Source organism: Perognathus longimembris, chromosome 1, assembly GCF_023159225.1.
Source record: "Perognathus longimembris pacificus isolate PPM17 chromosome 1, ASM2315922v1, whole genome shotgun sequence".
NCBI classification, from domain to species: Eukaryota; Metazoa; Chordata; class Mammalia; order Rodentia; family Heteromyidae; genus Perognathus; species Perognathus longimembris.
The window spans coordinates 125,163,290-125,182,430 of NC_063161.1; the positions used below are offsets into that span (position 1 = coordinate 125,163,290).

Sequence of the window (19,141 nt, forward strand, 5' to 3'; positions counted from 1 at the left end):
CAGTCACATCTGGAATGCCCTTTCCTAGCTCTCAATTCCCAGCTCTATATCACAAAATTAATACTTACTTAGTCTTGTGTCCTTTGGTATCTTCTTGTTAAATGGCAGTATTGTCTTGGAATGAACTTGGAGGATGAATCTGTTGTTCAGAGACTTAATGATATACCTAAAGGGATCACAGAGAACAATTTAAAAAGAAAGACATCAAAATGTTGGAAACAAGTCTGGGAACTGGATTTCTTCAAGGGATACAAGAATGCATAAAGGAGACCAAAAATACTTTACCACAGGAATGGCACAGAGAAATAGTGCCAAGTGGTCTTAGGAATCCAATTTAGAAATCTATGCCAACTTTAGGATTGATGTAAGAAGAAAAATTCAAGAAATGATTCCTAATAATTCTTAAAAAATTATTCCTAATTCACATTTTTAAAACTTGCTACCTAAAAGCATATCCTTTCAGGGAGGGTTCTATTGTAGCTCTCTTGCTTTGCCTCAATAACTGCAATAATCATTTCAGATTAAATGTCCACAGACCATCCTCCCACTACACAAGTAAAGTCTGATGAAATTCACATTCAGTATTCCATAGTGTCTTGTAGTTTTCTCTCATAGTACCTATCATGGTACCAAAGTTATATTTATCAGTGTGATTAATTTCCTACTCCACTCGTTCATATTTGCTTATAAGCTATCAGAGGGTTGAAATCACATCTGTTTTATTCATTTCTGTGTCTCTAGGGCCTACTGCTATATCTAGCACATGGAAGGTACTCTATAAATTTGTTTAGTAAATGGATGAATGGACATAAAAATGGCACAATGTTCTTCAGAAAAATTTCCTTTTCTAGGTAGCTGTTTAAAATAACTGAACTAAAGGTCAAACCCACAATAGCTTTTGGGTTGCCTATATTTTTATGGCTCATTGCCAGGGCCTTAGTTCCGTAAATGCTTTTGACTAGTACCCATTCAATTCATTCTCAGTACCCTGATTTCTAACGTGCTTTTTGTCAAGAAAAACAAATTGTCATTTCAAATATTGAGAACTTTAAGTTATCTACTTCTGTCATCAGAATGACCATGAATACCTTCAAATAATGTGAATGAGGGCTGGAAATGTATCTTAGCTGTAGAGTGCTTGCCTAGCATGCACAAAGCACTACATAAATAGAAAAAGATGGAAGTGATGCTGTGTTTCAAGTGGTAGAGTGCTAGCCTTGGCCAAAAAGAAGCCAGGCACAATGCTCAGGCCCTGATTCCAAGCCCTAGGATTGGCAAAAAATGTGAATGACTTCCCAAGCACCATGAACACAGTTATTCAAAAGATATGATGTATTATTGCAAACATATAGCAGTGAAACTCCACCCAGTACAATCATGAGGTAACAAAAAGCACATGGGAATAGACTCAACTATGTAATGTTTTAACCTGAGTTTTCTTCTTGGCTTGCCAGTGTTTCAAGATCAGGGAGCTAGGTTAATTAGAACTTGACTATCTGCAGCTGTGCTGAACTTGGATACGGAAAAAAGCAGATTAATTAGAACAAGCGTGTTGTGCTTCAGTGGAATTTACTTTAATTGATATGCATGTTTAAACTTTCATTTTTTTCATCTGTTAAAAAAGGAGTTAAAATGAAAGACCTTTGAGGTTTTATAAGTTTTCAATTATGCCAAATACTTTTCTTCCTAAATGAATCTATTGTGGAGCTTGAACACACACACACACACACACACACACACACACACACACACACACACACACACCCCAAAAAGAGAGAGAGAGAAAAATGAAATGTTGAGTGGCTCAGCAAGAGTATATATGTATGTGAGTCTCTGGAATTCATTTTGTCAGTTTCACCCTTCTTATGCTCAGAAACTTCTAGAATGCTGCTGTGGTTTAATGTTTCACACAGACTCATAGGAGGACTTGGTTCTCAGCTGGTAGAGCCATTTTGGGAGGTTCTTGAAACCTTGTCCCTGGCCTCTTTCTCTTTGTGATTCCTGCCTGCCATGAGGTGAAGCAGCTTACCAGCCATATATCTCACCATTACAACATTCGGGTCAACCGTCTGAAACTATGCACCAAATAGACTCTTCCTCCTTTAAGTTGTTTCTGTCAGGTATTTGATTACAAAGTATGGCAAACACAAATGCTTTTTCAGAAAATAACAGTTTCTTGAAATGCAGTTTGAAAATTATGGCTCTGTGTTTAAGTTTTACTTCTCATGGGTAGTAATTCAGGTCTCAAATAATTTCCATCTCTCAATGTATAAAAATATTTTCATGTCTTAGTTAATTGTCATTTTTAAAAGCAATATTAAATCCAAAAGGTTCAAATGCAAGAAAAAGAGTTAAATAACCCTGAGTTCACCGTGAAGATTTGCTGAGTTCCATTACTGTGAAGAGTCCCATGGAGAGTGTAGCACACAGGAAACTCAGTGAAAGGGCCATCTGAGAGCGCTGTGAATCAACAACTGTGACGGCAAAGCATCTGCTAGCATGGCAGATGCTGTAGCATATGGACATATAAACAATAATTAACCTCCCTACAGATAATGATGGAGTACTTAGATCTTTACTACACTGTAGCAATATTAATCCCCAAATATACAGGATGCATGAAATTTCACATGCATCTTACATTTAGAAAACTTTCACCCTTAATGATAGAAATATAAATTAATTAATACTAATTAATGTATTTAGTCAGAGGTCCTCAGGCTGTGCACATGCAGGGGGGGAAAGTCACTAGCAGTCTCCAACAGGACTTGGAATATGTAAGGAAAGGTGTTTGGTGCAGGCATCAGCAATGGTATGAGCCTCTATGGGATATGAGTGATGCCAAGAGTGAAGGAGAGCATTCCAGTAGAGTTCCTTTTGAGGCAGGAAACAGCATGAAGTATTAAAAGACTGAAAGACCAGTGAACAGTTGAATCCCACCTGGGCCTTTGATAGTAGATCAAACAAGATAAATCAAACAAACTACCAAATCTTTCGAGCCTTCATCTCTCCATATATAAAACTGAGATAATGGTGCATACATAAAGAATGGTTGGGAGAATTTAGAGGGCATTAAATGAGATGGCCTTAGCTTATTTGAATCATTTTACAAAGGTCTTTGAGATTATTAGTTGGGCCCTCAGTCACCTAATGTCCTTGATAGGTCCAGTCTTTAATCATTTTATACAAACTGGGAAGTCAACCATCATGACAGCTAGAAAATATTTTCCATCCTTGATACTTCCATATTTAGAGAGGAGAGACTAGGCAGTTCCATCTGCTTATGCTAAAAACTTAGGAAATCAGAAAAGAGACAGGGAGAGACAGAAAGGAAGGTATACAGAGGAGGTAAATGTGGTATGTGGGGTGGGGGAGAAGAAATACTGAGAAGATAAAATAAGAGGAGTTTCTTTTTCTTTTGTTTTTCTTTTGTGGTATTAGAGATTGAACCAAGTGTCTCACATATTCTAAGCAAGTGCTCTGCTACTGAGATGTAACCCCAGCTTGGATTCTTTTCTTTCTTTCTTTCCTACTTTTTTCCTTCCTTCCTTCTTTCTTTCCTTCCTTCCTTCCTTCCTTCCCTCCCTCTTTCTTTTCTTACTTTTTTCCTTCTTTTCTTTCTTTATCTTCCTTCATTCCTCTGTCCTTCCTTCCTTTTATCTTCTCTTTTTTCTTTTGCTTTTGTGGCACTTAAAAATTAGCTTGCATAAGTTAGACAAAGGAGGATTTCAGTGTTACATTTCTGCACATGTTTACAATACAGTCCAATCTCTCCCTATCAATCACTCTATTTAATTTCAGCAGATTTCCTTGTTGTATCATAGTTGTAAAAACTGTGGATTTTCTTGATTACATTATGCTTTATCACTTATGGAATAAATGGGAGGCATCAGAAAGAATTTTTTAATAGTTGGAGAGGTGATAAGGTTTGGGGCTCAGAAAACAATACTGAGAAATCAAATATTGTCATTGATTATTTAGATAGCACAGTACATGGCAAGTTGTGTATTGTAGCTTATTTAATTTTACTGGAAGACAGGTCTTATGAAATATAATTACTAAATAATAATGTGATATTTATCCTATTGCTACTTAGTAATAATGCAATATTTATATTATTTATTACAGGCTAAATATATATTAGATATTTTTATGAAAGTTAGGTCTTAGCACCATTTTTTAAACTTGAGGAAAATGAGACTCAGAGGAAAATGAAGACATTACTTAGTGATGGTTTCTCTATTTTCTTTAGAAATTTGGTATGGATCTGGGCAAATTATTTGACAGAGAAGTTCTAAGAATTTGGCATGGTTCTTTTGAATGCTTTATTTTGGCAGTGCAACATTGGCATCTGTTAATAGCTAATAACAGTTATTATAATAAGTAATAATGTCATTAACATTTCAACTCAACAAACTAAGTACTTAACTATGACTCAGGCAATATATTGGGCATGAGATATGGCTGGTTTGGGTATGAATAACAGGCAGTCTCTGGTAACCTAGGTACTCAGTGGAGCAGGGGGTTGATTAGGATCTAGTTGCTAGAAGAACTTAATACCTTGGTGAGGAGTTTTGGCTCTTGTTCATTGGAAGATAGGCCCACAATCAGAAAGTTTTTAAAGAGACTTCCCACAGACCTATCTTTAGATAAGGTTTTAGACCAGATGGCCTACCCTATGGGATCAGCTTAATAGGTTTCATCATACATTATTCTCTCTGTTTTCTTTCAGGGTTGGTGGAATGTGCCATGGACCTGATCTTGATCAATTCCCTACCTCTTGTGTCTGATGCTGAAACGTCCCTCACGTGCATTGCCTCTGGGTGGCACCCCCATGAGCCTATCACCATAGGGAGGGACTTTGAAGCCTTGATGAACCAGCACCAAGATCCACTGGAAGTTACTCAAGATATGACCAGAGAATGGGCTAAAAAAGTTGTCTGGAAGAGAGAAAAGGCTAGTAAGATCAATGGCGCTTACTTCTGTGAAGGGCGAGTTCGAGGACAGGCCATAAAGATCCGGACCATGAAGATGCGTCAACAAGGTAACACATCCCTAAGCGATGGGGAGATGTGTTCTATGCGGGCATACCCACACATTTGGTTTTGTCATTTGCTGCCTTAAAGGCTGCAGGAGTTCTTGTGTATAGAGCTTGAAGACCTTGTCTATCTCTTCCTAAGTACTGCTTTCTCTCTTTTGTTTATTGTCAAGGTGATGTACAGAGAGTTTACAGTTACATACATAAGATAGTGAGGAAATTTCATGTCAAACTTGTTACCCTTCCCTCATTTTTTTCCCATTTCACTCTCCCCAACCCCCAAAGTTGTACAGTTCATTTCCAACATATTGTCTTGTATTGCTATTGCATTGGTTCACCTGCTATCTCTCCTACATGGAACATTGGAGATAAAAGAGACTAGCTCCCTCACTAGATACATACCATGCAGTCCAAATAGTACAACCCATTAGGCATTGTGTCTAGTTTATAACATGAAATTAAATACATCACATGATCTACTTCATGGCACTTAAAAAATGACTGTCTGTATGTATATAATGCATATGAAACTTGCAGCAATGGAGGAAAATATTACCAAATAATTGGTATTTTGACATTTTCACTTGACACTTTGTGTGATTTGACTTTAAATATGTTAACAGAAGGTAATATATTCAAGAGAAAATTATAATAGAAATAAAAATTTTCAAAAGTGAGCAACACCATAATAATAACAATAAACCAGGCTCTGGTGGCTCATGCCTGTAATCCTAGCTACTCAGGAGGCTGAGATCTGAGAACTGTGGTTCAAAGCCAGCCTGGGCAAGACAGTCTGTGACACTCTTATCTTGAATTAACCACCAGAAAACTGAAAATGAAGCTGTGATTCAAAGTGGTAGAGCACTAGCCTTAAGCAAAAGAGCTCAGGGAGAGTGCCCAGGCCTTGAGTTCAAGCACCATGACTAACAAAACAAAATTGATTCAGATAAGTAGTACAACACTGCTCTGATTGGCACTCCCTCTCTCCCTCCCTCCCTCCCTCCTTCCCTCTCTCCCTCCTTCCCTCCCTCCTTTCCTTCCTTCCTTCTTTCCTTCCTTCCTTCCTTCCTTCCTTCCTTCCTTCCTTCCTTCCTTCCTTCCTTCCTTCTTTCCTTCCTTCCTTCTTTCCTTCTTTCCTTGCTTGCTTGTTTCCTTCCTGCCTGCCTTTCTGCCTTCCTGCCTTTCTGCCTTCCTTCCTTCCTTTGCTGTGAACTCAGAGCCTGGGCATTGTCCTTAGCTTTTTCATTCAAGGCTCCCACTTTACCACTACAACCATAGTTTCACTTCTGGCTTTGGGGTAGCTAATTAGAGATAAGATCTTATAGACTTTCTTGCCTGGGCTAGTTTTGAACTGTCATCTTCAGATGTCAGCATCTTTTTTTTTTTTTTTTGCTGGTCCTGGGGCTTGAACTCAGGGCCTGAGCACTGTCCCTGGCTTCTTTTTGCTCAAGGCTAGCACTCTATCACTTGAGCTACAGTGCCACTTCCAACTTTTTCTTTTTATGTGGTGCTGAGGAATGGAACCCAGGGCTTCATGTATGCTAGGCAAGCACTCTACCACTAGGCCACATTCCCAGCCCCAGAGCTCAGTTTCTTGAGTAACTAGTATTATAGCCTTGATTTACCAATGCCCAGTTGATTGGAAGTTTCTTACAGAAGAATCTGTAGGATATTTTAGATCAGTGTTTCTCAAGGCAGAAAATGTTTATAAATCTTGTTTATAAATCTCTGACCAGGTAAATTGTTGGGGAGTTGGGTCCTGAGAACTTATCAAGATTCTATCTTGCCACACCATGGCAGAGTTCAGAGGTTAGCTGCTATACCATGGTAGTGCTCACAGTTACTTGCTATCTGAGGTTCTGTTTAAAAAATTCATTGAATTTGCTAGTGGTAGTAAGTAAAATATTTTAAGACAGCAAGCTCATTTTAAGGCCCAAAGTGATTAAACCACTATTCATTACAAATAAAGCAAAGTATTTTCTTAGCGAAACTATAATGTTCAACTTTCTGTAACACCAGGGCAAGTGGGAAAAGTGCACAATAGACATTCCCAGGAATGCAGCTCTCCTGTGAGGGAAGGGAGGTTGAACAAAGGGATATGAGGTGTGCCAAAGCCATCATGGCTAAAAGTCAGCTCTATTATTTTTCACAGGTGTCATTTTGGATTGCATTTGTGTAAAGAGTAATGTCATTGCTGAGTTTCCACATTCTGAATGAAGATTTGAGAATGATACCCAAAGGGTTTCATGGGGATCAAATGTGAAGTGTCACCATGGGCTGTCTAGAGATTGTTCTTGACAATGTATAAAGGATAAAAGATAGTCTTAGTGAACCAAAATATTGTTATGTCAAAAAACAACTATAATAATTTCTCCAAACTGAGAGCCCAGGTCATCACATGTAAAAGGTATCTTAAATTCAGTTCAGTGAGGTAGACAGGTTTGGATAACGAGCATCAGTGGGGAGAAGATGTAGTGGAATTACACCCTTGACTTTGAACTTTTTTTGAACTTTTCCTCACCGCACGAAGCTGTGTGTATGTGTGTGTGTGTGTGTGTGTGTGTGTGCGTGTATGTGTGTGCTTATGCACTAATGCATTGGTCCTGGGGCTTGAACTCAGCCTGGGTTCTGTCCTTGAGCATTTTTGTTCAATGATAGTACTCTACCACTTGAGCCACAGCTTCACTTCTGGCTCTTTGCTGGTTGATTGGAATTAGAGTCTCACAGACTTTCCTGCCTTTGCTGGCTTCAAATCTTAATCCTCAGATCTCAGCCTCCTGATTACAGGCATAAACCACCAGTGCCCAGCATGCTGTGTGACTTTAAGCAAGTTATTTAACCTTTATTAGTCTCATTTATAGCTATCTGTGAAATGGATATAATAAAAGCTACAGAATTCTGTTTAGTTTTAAATAAGATGGTAAAAATTGTTGATTAGAAATATACACAGCTTCTATATGTGCACTGACTTACACAATAATGTGCTCTTAAATGCTTGTATAAAAACACATTTCAAAATAAGACTATTGTCTGCAATGGGATTTGATAATCTGACTTTAGTACTTATCTTGATAACCATAACATTTCCTTTTGCATATCAGTCTCACTGTTAGAAACTCTTTCTCTGATTTGAGCACTGGATTTAAAACGTACAGTGATTCCATTTGAAACCCTAACATGCAGCTGTGGACACAGAAAAAAGATGTGGGAGTAGAAATCAGCCGGGCATGGGTTTGAGTCTAACTCTGCACTGTCCAGTCTGGTGCAGAGCAAGTTACTTAATTGAAGTCATTTTTTATTCATCTGAAGAAGAATGGGGATACAGGGTTTTTTTTTACCAATATATTTGAGAGTCAATGAGAAACCTAAGGATTACAGTAAATGTTCAGCATCAACCAATATTTTAGTGCCTTGGAAAAATAATTCAGTGGACCTGATTATTTTCTTACTTAATTGCACAATGTTACATATTATGAATTTCTGAGGCTTGTATTAATTAGGAAATTAAGTAATAAATTTTCCTCCTAACAATAAGTACTAGGTTGGAGAAGTGGTTCAGTTTTTCTTGTTGACCATTCAGCTGGGAAAACATAGCTTGAGGAGAAGAACCATTCTTAGTGGTGAACCAGAAAGACCTTCAAAACTGTCTTCATGCCAGCATTAATCTTGTAGTCAAGCATCAGGGAAACTCAGATATGTCTGCCCAGGACACAGCAGGATAGAACAAACATCACCATATTCCTGCTTGTTGCTGACTCGTACTTCTGGGAAGGAAGTGGAAAATCCATTTGAGATGTGCCAAAACACAGCTGAAATTGGCTCACATACCTCAAATAACCAAACTGTTTTTTTTTTTTAATCAATAGCATCATCTAAAATAATCAACAGTAATGTGCTCAAAACTCAATGGGAATTTCATTTGGGAGTAGTGAGTTATGAAGTTTCTCAGATCCAAAAATCTGTTTGAGAATGATTCTTCAAAGCTATGTAGGGTTCCTTTTTCCTTTGAGGTTTACTAAGGAATAGCTTTGCATTAGAACATCACACTAGCCAAACATGACTTAAGTTGATAAAGAGTCTGTAGGTACGTAAAAGAGGAGCTAGTCTTTAGGCACATAACACAGATGTTACGTAGATATGTTATGTTTCTTCATGATAAAATAATGAGGAAAAACTGAAAGCAGAAGTGTTTGTTTATCCTTTTGCATCCTACAATTATTCTATTTGTGCCATAGATTGGAGAAGCCAGGATCTTAACATTTCCTGAATACTAAGTGTCTGACATCTCTCCTGGCAACTTTACATACATTGCTGTCTAATTTAGTCTTTACTAAATGCATATCAGGATAGCGTTCCTAAGACCCATTCATAGATGGGGGCCTATCACACTTGTAAAAGTTGCTGTCACTCATAGTGAGTGTTGGAGATGGGAGAGTGAATTCAGTCCTGAATCCCACAGACCAGGCTCTATCCACCTGCCTGTGCTGACTTTTAAAACAACATACAGTCCTGATCTCCTGGAAAGCTCTGTCTAGTAGAGGCAAACACCATTTGCAAGGGCATTTAGACAGTAGCTATGAAGCTAGCTACCCTGTGTTCGAGGGGCTATAGGGTCCTCAGAGACACCTAGGTGGAGATTGATAAAAGGATAGGAGTTGGTGGATGCTAGTAGGAAGTTGGACAAGAGAAGGGAGGAAACTCATGATTTGATAGCAGAGCTAAGGATAGGCCTGGAAACTATTATGTCTGGAGAGAAGGTGCTGTGGAATGAATGTGGAGATCTTCAGATTGTGCCTTGACTTCCACATGAACTCACTGTTAGGAGGCTTGAAGTCAGGGACTTTGTCTTCTATAACTCTATGCCCATTTCAGTGAACTGTAGATATGCTGTCTTGATGGGGCTGTTGTTAAAAATATACAAAATAGTGACATAAAAATACAGTATTACCCTGAGTGCTTACCTAACATTAAATTCAAAGGAGACAACAGAAATTTTGCTCAATTGTTTTTCATTCATGATAGGCATATCTGTTTATAAATTTAACTACTGTCTACTTTCTTCCTCCAGAGCTTGAAGAATAAGTTAATTCTGTTCTTAGGGTTCTTAATCCATCCTAATAATTTTAAGCAAGTCATGTTCCAACCTAGGCCTCAGCCACATGAAATATAAAACGAGGTGGTTGGAGAATTAAAATCTCTGGGTGCTAATGTTAGGTAAGCCATGAGACAACCCCGCTCCCCCCTGCCCCAGCACACACACATACCCAGCCAGCTTCCGTGGCTCAAATCCTAACTCTTCCAGGTACTTGTGTGATATTATAACTTGGATGAACTTAAACTCTTTGTAATTTACTTTTTCTCCACATTTTAACTTTTTTTACTTGTAAAATTTGGCTAATGATAATAATTATAGGGATATCATGAATATTAAAATTAAGTAAAGTGTTTAGAATACTGCTTAGCTTATAGTAGACACTATTATTTAGGATCTAGTTAAGTCACTTGACATTACTATATATACACCAAATACAAGCTAGACCCAAGTGTTAGAAGGAAGGCCAAGGTAGGATATGAAGTTAGAATATCTTTATTAATAATCAGCAGATGATCAGCCTAGAGACATAAGCATAGGAGGTAACTGAAGGCAGCAGCTGAATTCTGCTGTGACCGTGCCCCTAAGAAAACAGGAGCTTACAAGGTGCAAAGTCTGAAATAATAAAAGAGCTAGAGGATAGGGAAAAAGCTACATTGGAATTGAGCCTACTGAGGAATCTCAGTTCCTTTTCAGAATACAATGCTGAGAAGTCCCACGGTCAACTGAACAATCTTCACAACAAAGGGGCCATAAAAATATAAACAAACCACATAGAAAGCAACGAGGAGAAATTATCAGAAAAAAAAAGTTCTCATAGAAGCCTAGAAGTCAAGAACTTCACACACACACAGGGTGGCTGAATGAGGCACTTCGTCAATGTGAGAAGAAGCTCCATGCTGCCATCTTGCTATATACCCACTTTGCCCATCCTTGCCGATCTTCCCTGCATAGTTTATAGGACAAGTGTCAGCATAGCCATGTGGTCATTTATTTCTATTTGGGAAGAATACTGCAAACCCCTGGGGGCTTGACTTTTATCACCTAATATTCCTAATAACATTGATGGCAGATATTACTTCTAAATTACAATGAGGACACTGAGATTCCCAGAGGTGAAATAACTCACTCAAAATGGCCCAGTAAGTGGCAGAGATTTAAGCCCTGGATGTTTGATTCTGTTTCTCACACTGCCTCTGCAGCATGTCATGCTCCCCCTGAGTTTGCCCCATGATATCTTCCATGCTATCTTTTGTATTCACACATGGCACACAAGGGGTCCTGAGAGGGTACCAGGCCCTAGTAAGCAGGCAGGGGGCCTATAGCCACAGAAAATGAGTCAACAGTGTGTTTTTGAAGCATCTTCTGCCCTCTCAGGGTAACCATCTAAGCCAAAAGTACACTCAGCCCTTGAGAAATGTCTTTCAAGTCCCTTATGCAAAAGACACAGATGAAATAAGAGCCTAGGCACAGTGACTGGGTGATTCATTCCATGTTTTTCAGGAGTGTCTGACACTAAAAGTTCAGTCCTGGGCTGAAACTCTACAGGAATTCATACTATAGGATCTAGGGTATTTTGCTATTAATTTCTAAGTTAGAGCATTATGGTCAGAGAATTTGTTTTTCATGGAGATGGATTTTGTGACTTAATGGGGAGGTAATATACTTGAAAAGGACATGTATCATACAACTAGGTGCAGGGTTTCATGAATAGTCAACAGATATTTAGAGGTATTATTCTATACTTTTTCTTGGTAGCTTTCGGTCTGAATGATCAATCTGTTTTTTTAAATTTCTGCTGTGCTTGTATATTTTTCAGTTTCTTGCTTTAATTCTGTTAGTTTTTATTTCATGGGTTTTGAAGCTCTGTTGTTAGGTGCATGTACATATTCATGATTATTATCTCTTTCTGAACAAGAAATGTGAATAAAATGGTCTAGTGAAATTTTACTAGATGGTATATAGTTCTATCTTGTTATCTTGTAATGATTATTTTTATACCTAAAATATTAAAAAAAAGCTTCTTTTAGTTTAGTATCCTTCATTCCCAAGTTGATATGCCATTTTCTTTAATATGGTTATGATGTAGTTCATAAAAAAAGCTCATGCTTTCATTCACTTTGTGATTCTCTACCCTCCACCCACCCCCACCCACCGTCGCCGCCTTGTACTTTTCAGAAGGAACAAAGGTTTAGTAGGGTGCTTTATGGAAAAATGACAGGCAGCTATTTCAACATACATTGGTCATAATCTTTTACCATCCTATTCTGTCTTTTCTGTGCCTTCATTTTCTCTATACCTATTTGTTCCCATTTTAGTCATTTGTTTATTTCTGTTCTCTCTTGCCCTTCGTATTTAGGAAATTTGTACTCTGCTACTTTACTCATGTGTCTAGCCCTTTTCATTTTTGTTTATTTTTCAAATAGGGCCTTATGTTTTTGCCTGGGACTAGCTTTGGTACCGCCTTTGCTTTCCATGTAGATGGGATTACAGGCATATAACATGTTGTTTCCTCTACTTTTAATGGTAATTCTTCCATTGTTAACAGTTGGCTTAACTTTAAAAAGCACAAGATTAATTTCCCTTTATTCCACAGAGAGTGAGTGATACTTTGAATATTGTGATATAAATTAAAGGAATTCAGAAACTGTTTCAGAAGGGAGAATGTTAGGAGATTTTATTCATAAACCAAGGGACTCAGACAATATTGTGTTCCAGGACTGATACAGGGGCAGAAGCTTTCAGTCACTTGACTTATGATTTTATAAGTCAGAGAATAACTTGCTGTTTCCTCCTGGTATTGCCCAATTCTCCTATGTCAGCTTGTACATATCGAATGACAGAAGATAAGATAGTAGGTTCCTTCTTTATCTTAATTCTTTAATTTTCCAATATTTATACCATTACTAAGTCAAGCATTGTGCTCACTCCATTTGGGATATGCTTGGAACATTCTAAAAGAATTAAAATTATTTTGAGCAACAACAACTGTCACACAAAAGGACCAAGGGAAAAGCAAGTTGGCAGATGCTCTTTTTCTTTTCCACTTTGCGGAAACTTGGTATGTTTTGGAGAAAGATAAAAGATTCATAGTTAATATGGTTTGTAGTTAATAGCAAGACTTAGTTTGATAATGGATGTTAATCAGCATAAAGCCCCAATTTCCCCCATATAATTACATGGAAAATTGAATTAATATATAATGTATGCGTATGTTTGCCTTTTCATAAAAGTAATGACCATTTTTTTATTTGATTCTTAAAAGATGCATAACTTTAAGCTCTAAAAGTCACTATTGTTTTTCATATTACAAATCAACTGACTTCTGGCAAATTCTGGTATTATAAAAACTCCTGGGAAATGCTGTGTCTTATCTTCTGAAGCTCCATATTAGTTGCTCCTTGGAAATGCATATGATTTCATTTTTGGTATTTGTTTTCTTTTTTAAAGCTTCCTTCCTACCAGCTACGTTAACTATGACTGTGGATAGGGGCGATAATGTGAATATATCTTTCAAAAAGGTGTTAATTAAAGAAGAAGATGCGGTGATTTACAAAAATGGTAAGTGTATGTTTAATTTTGTTCCAGCGCTTTGGTGTGAAGTAAGTTTGATCCCATTCAAGTTCGAGGGCAGGCTGTGACCATGGAAACCCATTTAGTTCTGTCTGTGTTAGATGTCCTCTTAAGCCATGTGTTTGGTTATTTAATAAGAATAAATTAAGATGAGGATCTAAATGCATACATATAACACATAGTGTACATTCATCAATGAACATGATGCATATATAGGCAATACATACTTAATGTGTGAGGTTGTCTGATTGTGAGGACAAACAAGAAAACAGGGAAGGGGGGGTAAAGTGCAACTTATTGTTCTGTACTTATCTCTCCGACCAGGTTCCTTCATCCATTCAGTGCCCCGGCATGAAGTACCGGATATTTTAGAAGTACACCTGCCTCATGCTCAGCCCCAGGATGCTGGCGTGTACTCAGCTCGGTACATAGGAGGAAACCTGTTCACCTCGGCTTTCACCAGGCTGATAGTTCGGAGTAAGTGATTAGGTGTTTTAGGTGCAAGTAGCAGAAACTGACTTCAGATGCTTAAACAAAAACTAGGGATTGGTTGGAAAGACACTAAGGACTCAGAAAAGCCAACAAGCAAGTTCCAGAGGAAATAGAATGCAGGGGGGAACCAAAGAAAGAGGTGACATTGTCCGAGAAGCATTGTACTTATGATCTGACTTATGGAACTGTAACCCCTTTGTACCTCTATTTGATAATCGCAATAAAAAATTTAAAAATGTAAAAACTAAAAAAAAAAATTTCAGGCTCAGTTGTAAATACCTGAGCTTCATTCTCATTCAACTGATGACTGATATCACTAATTCATGATGGTAGCTTATTTTCCTTTGCATTGTGTTCATTCATTCATTCATTCATTCAACAAAATGCATCGATCATAACTCTATATTAAGCACAGAGCTGGTGTTGAGAATAGACCCCTGAGCCTTGGTGAATTCCCAGTCACAGCAGGTATACATGTACTGGGGTAGACAGATGCTACATACTTTTTCAAATTTGAAAAAGTATAGTTTGTCTAATTTTGCCACATGTTACATTGTCTGCTACTTTTTTTTTTTTTGGTTGGTGTTTGAACTCAGACCCTTTGTGCTCTTGTTGAATTTTTCACTCACACCTAGGGCTGTATCACTTGAGCAACTCCTCTAGCTTCACGTCTGCCATCATTTTTTGAACATGTGGCCTGGATCTCCAAAAATCACAAATTGTGCAGAGACTTTCCCCTTTTATATATTAAGGAATCTAAGTATTGGCTTTTTGACATTTTGTGGTTTTGTCTATTATGTGGAAGATTGATAGAAATGGTTCGTGTTGACAGTCTTTCCGATTATTTTAGAGAAAATATTGATAACCAGAAGTTCTTGCCAATGAGATTGTAAGTGACATCAGTGTAGGCTTAGGTCCAAGCTTAACACTGTGAGACTAATGTTCAGAGACAAATAGCTCCATCCCCTTCAGACTTAGACAGGAAACTGAACTCCTGACCAAAAGGTGACCTCCCCCTCCCCCGGTTTTCTTTATTTTATAAGGTATTCTTGGATATAGTTAACAACAAAAAAGACCACCAAGTATTAGAAGTAACTAGGAAAGGTGAATCTAAAAAACATTGTGTCGTTGGTTTTGTGTATCTTGTGTCACCATTTTTTTAATATATTTTGCAGCTGAATTATAGTGGATACTGCTGGCTGTTCCTTTCTTTTTGGCTTTCTCCCTCCTTGCATCCATACCAAAAGTTCTCACACTCTAGTTTGGGAGGGTTTCCTGGGCCATGAATGTTTGGCCTGGTCAGGGACTGAAAACCCTGAAAACCACTGCTGGAATCTCTACCACACTTACAGCTCCCTGAACAAGCCAGGATTTCTTCCCGTCTTCACCCTAGAGTACATTCTCTAGCTTTATTTTCTTTTCTGCTAAGGCAGTCCTAGACTCTGTGTGTGTGTGTGTGTGTGTGTGTGTGTGTGTGTGTGTGTGTGTGTGTGTGCATGCTTGTGCATGCATGTGCACATGTATACATGTGTGAAGTATTTTGGCTTAAACTCAGGATCTCACACTTTGCTCAAGTTTTATCCTCATGTCTGATGCTCTACCCTTTGAGCTACATCTCCACTTCCAGCATTTTGCTGGTTAATTGGAGATAGAGTCTCATAGGCTTTTCTGCCCTGGCTGGCTTTGAACAGACAGCCTCAGAGCTCACTCTCCTGAGTAACTAGGAGTATAGATATGAGTCATGGGTATGTGGGTGGAGACTATATTTTATCTCCATTATCTGTATTTTATTCACTAGTGTTCACTAAAATACTAAAATGATGCTCTCATAAGTTTCTCAATAAGGTTTCTTGAGTGAATGTGTTATACTCACTACTATGTTATTTTTCTTAACAAAAGGATGTGAAGCTCATAAGTGGGGCCCTGAATGTAACCAGGACTGTACTGCTTGTATGAACAATGGAGTCTGCCATGAAGATACTGGGGAATGCATTTGCCCTCCTGGGTTTATGGGGAAGACATGTGAGAAGGGTAAGTGAAGAATACTTGATGAGTCACCTGTGAATGGAGTAATGTGTTCATTCATTTGTTTGTTCATTCATGCCTTGACTTATTAAGTCAGAGTCTGACTACAGATCCCAAACTGGCCTCACACTCATGCCCCTCTTGCTTCACTCTCCCATGCTCTGGGGTTACATGTGTATATCACCATGTCCAGCTCTCAACTGTTGATTAAAAAGTCATTGTTCCTGGATCTAAAAGTTTATATTTAGACATAGATGGAAATGATTGTTAAATGGCCTTTATTAGGTAATAGGGTACCTTTGTGTGAATTAGGAAAAGATATTCTTTTCCTAAATGTCCTTTATTGCCAACTACTGGAATGTTATAATTTATAATACTAGCAATGTGACAATCACATCTTAGGTTTGGGCAGGGCCCAACCTACAAACTGTGAAAGGTGATGTGTTCTCTCTGGGTGAGGTGGTCTCATTTTCTGCGACTGAAGAACACTCCTACTGTCCATGCTGCAGATGAGATTGTCTGTGTTCCTTATTCATTACTCTAATAGAGACTCTTACAGGGGTTGCCACTTGATTCTGAATTAACTTTCCTTTTCCTCCCAAAGCTTGTGAATTGCACACATTTGGCAGAACCTGTAAAGAAAGATGCAGTGGAACAGAAGGATGCAAGTCTTATGTTTTCTGTCTCCCAGACCCCTATGGGTGTTCCTGTGCCACAGGTTGGCAGGGCCTGCAGTGCAATCAAGGTAGGTGCCCATCATACCCTTGAATTAAAGAAGTGGCATCTGGGGCTGGGGATATGGCCTAGTGGCAAGAGAGCTTGCTTCGTATACATGAGGCCCTGGGTTCAATTCCCCAGCACCACGTATACAGAAAATGGCCAGAAGTGGTGCTGTGGCTCAAGTGGCAGAGTGCTAGCCTTGAGCAAAAGGAAGCCAGGGACAGTGCTCAGGCCCTGAGTCCAAGGCCCAGGACTGGCCAAAAAAAAAAAAAAAAAAAAAAAAAGAAGTGGCATCTGGTACACAAAGGTGATACAGTTTTCTGGGAATCACAAAGCCGACACAGCAGGAAAAGTGCGCTGCCACGTATTGCTGGACTACAAATTTTCAAACCACAGATGCTTCCATCCAAAAGAAGTGATATTTTCACAGTAAGAATATGGTGCTCACAGAAAGGTTTTATCATATACATCACTAGGGGGATCTTGTTAAAACACAGATTCTGGTTTGGTGGCTGTATACTGGGACCTGAGATTCTGCATTTCTAACAAGCTCCTAGATGGTTCCATTGCTGTTCACTTTCAGAGGGCACTTGCAATAGAAAGACCTTTGAAGATTGTTTGTTTGTTATTGTTTTTACCAGTGGGCCATAAAATTCAGAGTTTAAGATTCCGTCTAGGCAGACTTAAGGTTTGAAAATGATAAAGATCTTTTCAGCAGTGGGCCTTACCAAAGTGCTAAATAATTACCACTCTCAAACTAATTACCCATTACCTCATAGTTATCTTTTGTGTGTATGTGTAGGGAGAACAAAAATTTGAAGGGCACAATGCATTACTATTATTTATTTTTATTACAGTGTCTTGCAAAATGTAGCCCAGTCTAGATTTATACTCTTGATCCTCCTATCTCACTCTCCCGACTGCTAGGATCACAGGCAATTACAATTCCTGGCTCCACAATCCATTGTTATTAACTATAGTTTCTATGTCATGTATGTCCAATACTTACTTAAACTAGATAACAAAAATCTTTCGTACTTTGACCTACATCTTTCTATTTCCCTCTACCTTTGTGTCCTTGGCAGCCATTATTTTCTGCTTCCATGACTTGAACATTTTTATCTTCTATGTAGAACATCCATCATGCAGCTTCTGTACTGATGGGCCTGGCTTATTTCACTTAGATGGTGTCCTCTAGACTCATCCATGTTGCCCCAAATTGGAAATTTTCCTCCTTTTTAAGGATAAAGTTGTGTGTGTGTGTGTGTGTGTGTGTGTGTGTGTTGTACAAATATATCTATTTTCTTTACATAAAATAGTGAGGTAAAGTTGATTATCATAGTTGATTCCCTATCTTGGCTGTTGGGAGTAATACTGCAAAGAATATGGGAGGAGAGCAGATGTCTGTCAAGATACAGATTTTTATTCTTTTGTTTGGGATTGTATTGAAGTTCTGTTTTTGTTTTTTGAGGAACCTCCACATTGTTTTCCATATTTATATTCTCCTCACCCATGTACAAGAGTTGCCCTTTCTCTAGGTTTTGCTTGTCCTATTTATAACAGCCATTCTAACAGGCATGTGATGGTATCTCATTGATGTTTTGATTTTTCCTTCTTTGTTGACAAGTTGATATTAAACATAGTTACATATGCATGCTGGCCTTTCGTGCAACTTCTTTTGAGAAACGTCTTTTCACGTTTTTTGCCAATTTTTAAATCAAGAGGTTTTTTTTCTTCTAGAGTTGAGTTCTGTATGCATTTTGGACCTTAACCCATTCTCAGACAATGGTTTAGAAGTATATTCTCCCATTCTACCATTGTCTCTTCAGTCTGTTGTGCATAGTTTTTACAGTGCAGAAGAAACCTTTTAATTTGATGCAATCCCTTTTGTGTGTTTTTGTTATTATTTCCTGTGAGTTCAGGTCATACCCCAAGGATCTTTGCCCAGACTAAAAGATTTTCTGTTTTCTTTTTGTAGTTTTACAATTTTGGGTCTTATGATTACGTTTTGAATTGATTTTGGGTTGACTTCTGTATATGATATGGAATGTCACACTGGCTCCATTCTTTGGATTATGGTTATCTAATTTTCCCTGTGCCATGTATTGATTTACTTTCCCCATTGGGTATTCTCAGTGCCTTTCTGGAGTCAACTGATGGTACATATATACATTTATTTCTGGGCCCTCCATTTCATCGGT

General features: G+C 38.2%; 1 protein-coding gene across 2 annotated transcripts in view; it reads left to right on the top strand.

Moving 5' to 3' along the window:
* Nucleotides 1-19,141, top strand: part of Tek (TEK receptor tyrosine kinase) — a 92,408-nt gene that overhangs the window by 32,105 nt on the left and 41,162 nt on the right. For both annotated transcript variants that reach the window (XM_048360047.1, XM_048359968.1), the window contains exons 2-6: nt 4,733-5,044; nt 13,581-13,691; nt 14,028-14,180; nt 16,095-16,226; nt 16,825-16,965. In XM_048360047.1, the coding sequence (XP_048216004.1) occupies nt 4,733-5,044; nt 13,581-13,691; nt 14,028-14,180; nt 16,095-16,226; nt 16,825-16,965 (849 nt within the window). The remainder of the gene's footprint in view (nt 1-4,732; nt 5,045-13,580; nt 13,692-14,027; nt 14,181-16,094; nt 16,227-16,824; nt 16,966-19,141) is intronic.